A 5,770-nucleotide genomic window follows, 5' to 3' on the forward strand; every position below is an offset into this window, starting at 1 on the left:
TAGATATTTTCTATCATTAATAAGTTCTATACTTGTTTAAAAGTAGTTCAAAATCATTGTACATAAAACCTTTTCATGGATTTTCTTTCTACAGTCAAAAGATGTCAAATAAGTTACTTATAATAAAAACTGTAGGGAACTACATTTTGTGTCATTGTGTTCAATGATTTTTCTGTTTCTTTTATTAAAGGCGAGCATCCATCATAGTTTAGATGAATAGAAGTAACAACTCTTAATTGAGCCAAAACGCTCCTGTGTAGTAATAAAGTTGCAATTTTTAAGTCATCTTTTTGGCAATCATGTTTGACTACATCCTTTTTCAAATTATACTTTTTGTATCCTATGAAAACGTTATTTAAAAGGTAAATTTGAACGATTAAAACTGTCATGTTTGTTGAAAGGTGGCGTCTGCAGGAAGCCTCCGACAGTGACCACAATAAGACAGTCAACCACCTGCAGCGACTCGAAAGCCGCGCACCTGACTTGGCATGTTAGCACCAGCACAAGCTAATCACTATTTGGCACATACCTGGTTAGCACAAAGCCAATTCGCGTCGCTCTTTGTGCCGTGCTGCTGTTCAAGTGCCTGAAAGTGAGTGAAAGTCGAGCCAAGCTTCTCCCTCGTTTAGGAAAAGTTTCATCTGTTTGGCGTTTTGTTTCACTTTCTTTGTGCTACGTCCACTGTTGTAGCCACTCTGGATAGTTTCTTTCACCCGCTAATCAATACACAAAGTCACGTGCGCACTGGGCGCGCTGTGATTGGCTGATGTAACCACGCTTACTCTACGCCCCAAAACATCCACATACAGGCAGAGAAGAAGGTTCAAGTCAGATATACACACTGACACACATGTAGGAGCTGATTTTTAGGAAAATTCTACAGACTCTACCTTTAAAAAAATGTACATGAAACATTAGTCTGTGTTGGCTTGGAGCTTATTCTATAAGATCTTGATGGTAGGCACTTGTGGATTTTTAAATGTACCGGTACCTGTTGATCTGTCTACACCAGTTGACATGGGCACAAAAACTGCACAGATAGAACACATCAAAATAGAATGGACTTCATTCTTGTATGTATATTTATTTTTCAATGACAACCCCTTCAGTGTCTTGTTTTATTCAGAACTGTGAGCCACGACTACTCTTCAGTGCAGAATCAAAATAAAATCAACAACGCTGTGATGCACATGTTCACACCTCCATAATCTTTATCCACAAGACACTATAACAACCTTTTCTGTGTGAACATTGTCTGGGGCTCTGCCAATAATAAATCAAACTGGGTTTGTATCTTGGAAACAAGATGGGATATGAGGCAGGCCCCAGGGTCAAAACCAATGATAGTTCCTTGCAGAGCAGGGACAGGATTAAATTCTTAAAAGAGCTCAAATAATCACAAAAAGTAAATGAATTAGAGAAAAGACTCTAACAGAGTGTACATACAGTATTAAAAACATTTATTAAATACGAAAGAATCTAGCTGTGTATTAGTTTGAACATCTTTCTGTCAGTACTTAACACATACACAGTATGGTACTATTTTTGCTTACATTACTTGTTATGTAATAACTTTAAAACTAATAGGGGCCAAACAGCAGCCTCATAATAGTTTACCTGCCCCTGACTTGCATTTGCTTACTCGGTGATATGGAGTGAAACATTTACTCCTTTTTCATAAGAACAAAATAAAAAGAAGCTCTTGTATTTTGCATAGTATAATGATACAGTCTTAACCTGTTTAAGCCAACAGAGGTTCTTAAATAAAGTTGAATAGTTGCAAAGATGGGAAATAAATATCAAGTGAGTTTATAACTTAAAAATCCTTTCTTTTTAAACCTTTGTTTTATCAATAATTCCTGAACCACTTTCTTTTAGTCAGTGCAAAGATTTCTGTTTCTCTGAGGGTAATAATCTGTCACCCAACAGTCCAACAGTGTGCCTAAAAATATGTGATATTATGTGTAGCTAGCATCATTTCTGGTCTGTGAAACTTGAGAGTGAAATCTTTATAACTTCTTCGATCTCCTCTGCAGTAAACGCAGCAATCCCAGAGAAGCATTGAACACTCGGTCATAATTGAATGTCATCTTATAGAAGGTATCCAGAGGCAGCCGGCCTGTCGGGTCTGCGTGCTTCAGAGCTGTCAGGGGCATATAGAGGCGGTTGGTCTGGTGACGCAGAGGGGGGTCCTTAGCTGTGATGACTTGAAGAGTTTGCTGTATAAGAAAAAAAATAAACATTTTCAATATTGGAGAGGCTTCCTCCAATTTGGCAATCTGGCAAATCTGCTGAGTTGACCTTCCAAACTAAAACAGTAACATAATCTTAAACACTTTCCTCAGCCACTTCCTCAGGTGTCTGTCCTAGTGAGGCAAAAATCCTCTTTGAGTACTGAAGGTAGACTTCACGGAAGATCTTGGCGGTCTCCTCATCTGTCCCTGATAGGTCCATCTTTTCAGCGTCCTCATATACTTTTCTTTCAAACTCTGTTACTACAGGGCCAGGCTCCACCAGAGTCATCCTGGTGGAAGAGAAATTAAAACTAAGCTTGAGAAATTAGCCAATGCACTCGAGATATAAATATTTTATTGTTGTGGACAGCTCTGACCCAGCAGCCCTACAGTTCAAGTTACTTGATATTAAACTTCATTGCTTGTACTGCCAGACTTTCACAGAATCCTTCGACAGCAAATTTGGAGGCAGAGTAGACGTCATTGAACAGCAGCCCTGAGTGAATAAAAAGAAACCGTTCATACCTTTAGATGATTTTTCAATTGTTGACTCATTCTTTAATGTCAAAGGCACAATAAAAGCACCCTGTATTCCCATGACACTGCTCATCACCACGATATGGCCACTCTGCCTGCGTTTCATGTCAGGCAGCAACTCCTTCACCAGTCGAGCCAGCCCAAAGAAGTTTGTGTCAAAGAGCTCCTTCATTTCAGAGATACTTTGGCACTCTAGAGGTCCAATCATGCCAACACCAGCATTGTTCACTGTAACAGCAGGATATGATATGTCATTGAAAGCCTGAGTGAAAAAATTATGTTTGTCACTAAGATTCAGTTCATGTAAGAAATAAGAAGAGACGAACCAAGAACATCCACCCGTCTGCCTGGCAGGCTGTTTATACACTCCCTGATGGAGACTTCACTACAGGCATCCAGCTGTTTGATTTCCAGGGTTTTGTTCAAGGTGTCACCTGCTGCTTTTTCCAAGGGCCCCCGTCTCTCGAGATCCCTCATTGTGGCGACCACTATCTCAGATAAACAACAAACACCACATTTTCATTATCTCTGTTGCCTCCTGTCATCTATTCTGCTTTGGTTGAGGGGAGTCAATGCCTGACCTTTAAACCTTTTCAGCTCATCCTTGGCCAGGCGTGCAGCTACGGCCAAGCCAATGCCGGAGGAGCATCCGGTTACGAGCACCCTCCTGGTCCCCATGGTGCTTTGACCTCTGATCTCTGGACTCAGGTTGATCCTGAGTACTCAGTCAAAAATTCTGGTAATGGGTGAATGAAAGTCAGTTAGTTATTGCTGATCGAATGGACCATGGTCTAAACACATCAGCATGACTAGTTGAATTTTGTACTCTTTCTACCTTGATATCAAAACTGTTCTGTCAATAGTATTGCAAGCCCCTTCTTCTCAACATCCAATTTTACTTCTGGGCATTCAAACCATTTTTGTTATGTTGTTGTTTCCACTGTGATTCTCTCTTGATACTATTATTTAGGACAAAGAAAGGGCTGTGGGATTTTTCTTTTGAACATTACACCAAGACTCAATAATTAAATGATAGACTAAAACCTGTGAGGCATAGCTGGTTCAGTATTTGTTCAAAGATTAGTGTCTCTAATCTGATTAAGTTTCTTGGAATGTTTAGCAGCAGACAAGAACAGGCTGAAAGCTTTGTTCAGTAGAGGCCCTTTCACCTGAACCCTGTAACATGAATAATCATATTGTTGGGAATGCATTTTTGCACATTACCACTTATTCTGGATCTTCTGCCTCAGCCTGAGTGTTGTGATGTAATGACTGCTTGTCAAGAGGGTGGAGGGTGTAAATTCACTTTAGCAAATGCATGTCTGCCAGTCTATGGATGTGAATTTGCAGAAAGTAAGCACTATTTGAAAGCAAACTGCATCAATAAATGAAATCAAGTGTAAGCATTCATTACAAAGGGAAATGAAGCTAATTAATTCTATTTCAAATTATTGGTTAAGTTCTCTGGAGAAGTGACATTTAATCTCAATAGCAATGAACTTAGAGCTGTATTTAGTCATTTTGCAAATTTAAATACCTGACTTGCAGTCTGCAACACACCAGCTTATCAATGCAACTGACACAGCAGCTTAAAAGTGATGGTCCATACAACTTGGAAAACACAAGTACTGGAAAAATATATGATCCAGATCCAAGTGAAGGTCCTGCAGTGAAAAAATATGTACTTTTACCAACTACATATTTAAAAAAAACAGCTGTATGATTATGATTAACTTACCATGAGTATTCTTTTACCAGAAGACCCCTGTATTCCCTTACTCCTGAATGCATTTGACCTTACTTTAAATCTGTACTCAGCTTATAGAATTAGTGCAGGTTGGAAACAGACTTTGAATATAGTTTGAAGTTTGATGATTAACTAAACAATTCATAAAGTTGTTGTATTATTCAAAATGAATGGAAATATTTAAACACCCAAGTGCATCATTGGTTTTCAACGACATGAAACATTTGAGATGTATCTGCATCTATTGTTATATTACCTATTTATTCAATATCGTTGTACCCACAACAAATCCAACACAAGTAATTTTTAACATTGGCACAGTTCAAATTCAAACATCTCGAGAGACAACAAGTCTCATATCTCCCTGATATAACTTCAGCAACACTCATCAACGGAATAAATATAACAGTAACACGAGTGATGGCAAACACAGTTTGGACATTATGAATACGTTATTGCACAGACTTTGTAGGCTACAACTAGTTCACAGCATTTAAGTATAGACCGAGAAACCAGTATCCACCAAAACATTATGTTGTAGTCCACCGACCTGTAGAGCGAGCAGCAAGTCCTCCTGTACTGCACATACAAAACAGAAAGTAGTAAAGCTGTTTAACTTCATTTACGTCGGTACTCAGCGCGCAGGGACACATCGGGACACACCGGGACACATCGGCACAGGCAGGCTACATAAGCCCAGCGATTACCTAAATAGGACACTACCACTCCACTCGGTGTATGGGAATTGTAGTTTTTGTGTTTTCGTGTCGCTTATAATACATTATCAGACGTGTAAAAGTCAATTGTGCTGATATAATAGAAATGTCAAGATAAACTCACTGGTTTTGGTGGAAAATAATTTCATTTTGTACATTTGCAAAAAAATAAAGAACATTACCGAACCATACTTTCCTAATACTTGATTGTAAAATTATTTCAAGCGGTTGCTTTATTTTGAAAGTTTCAACAGATGTTTAGCAGGCTTCGTAAAATTGTCAATATATGCTTTTTAAAACTTTAAATAGTTTTAGTCTTTACTATGATATTGAGATTCTTAAATGACTTAACATGTTGAGATCTTTGATGATACAGACGCCATTGTTACAAGAAAAATAATGGTCAGGATTCTTATCTGTAGAAAAATTGAATAAAAATTAACAGTTATCTATTATTCTTGAAAGGGCTTTCACACTGCTTTTCAGCTTATATTAAATAATCTTGCAAGTTTAACCGGACGTACATTCAAATGTTT

The 5,770-nt window shown here is 38.2% G+C and overlaps 1 protein-coding gene across 3 annotated transcripts; it reads right to left on the reverse strand.

The window, feature by feature from the left end:
- Positions 1-1,142: 1,142 nt before the first annotated feature.
- On the reverse strand, positions 1,143-5,193 carry LOC141810108 (retinol dehydrogenase 8). 3 transcript variants are annotated; one of them, XM_074697451.1, is made up of 9 exons: positions 5,069-5,187; positions 4,309-4,435; positions 3,996-4,101; positions 3,353-3,507; positions 3,098-3,259; positions 2,820-2,999; positions 2,637-2,730; positions 2,341-2,524; positions 1,143-2,219 (listed from the first exon to the last, which is right to left on the reverse strand). In XM_074697451.1, the coding sequence occupies exons 4-9, from the start codon at positions 3,447-3,449 to the stop codon at positions 2,010-2,012; spliced, it is 927 nt and encodes a 308-aa protein (XP_074553552.1). In that variant the 5' UTR covers positions 3,450-3,507; positions 3,996-4,101; positions 4,309-4,435; positions 5,069-5,187; the 3' UTR covers positions 1,143-2,009. The 3 variants fall into 3 exon arrangements, with proteins under 3 accessions (XP_074553552.1, XP_074553551.1, XP_074553553.1); XM_074697450.1 differs by lacking the exon at positions 3,996-4,101; XM_074697452.1 differs by lacking the exons at positions 3,996-4,101; positions 4,309-4,435 and having other exon boundaries at positions 5,069-5,193.
- Positions 5,194-5,770: the final 577 nt, after the last annotated feature.

Source organism: Halichoeres trimaculatus, unplaced genomic scaffold (assembly GCF_033239565.1).
Source record: "Halichoeres trimaculatus isolate MK-OKI-2021-1 unplaced genomic scaffold, fHalTri1.1 fHalTri1_scaffold_20, whole genome shotgun sequence".
NCBI lineage: Eukaryota > Metazoa > Chordata > Actinopteri > Labriformes > Labridae > Halichoeres > Halichoeres trimaculatus.

Bases quoted from the DNA above. Each gene is read 5' to 3' on its own strand.
- LOC141810108 (XM_074697452.1), bottom strand. From the start codon at position 3,449: ATGGGGACCAGGAGGGTGCTCGTAACCGGATGCTCCTCCGGCATTGGC. The intron at 3,000-3,097 runs GTTCGTCTCTTC...CTGCTGTTACAG, and splicing joins CAGACGGGTGGATGTTCTTG to TGAACAATGCTGGTGTTGGC. The intron at 2,731-2,819 runs GTGCTTTTATTG...TTATTCACTCAG, and splicing joins CAGTGTCATGGGAATACAGG to GGCTGCTGTTCAATGACGTC.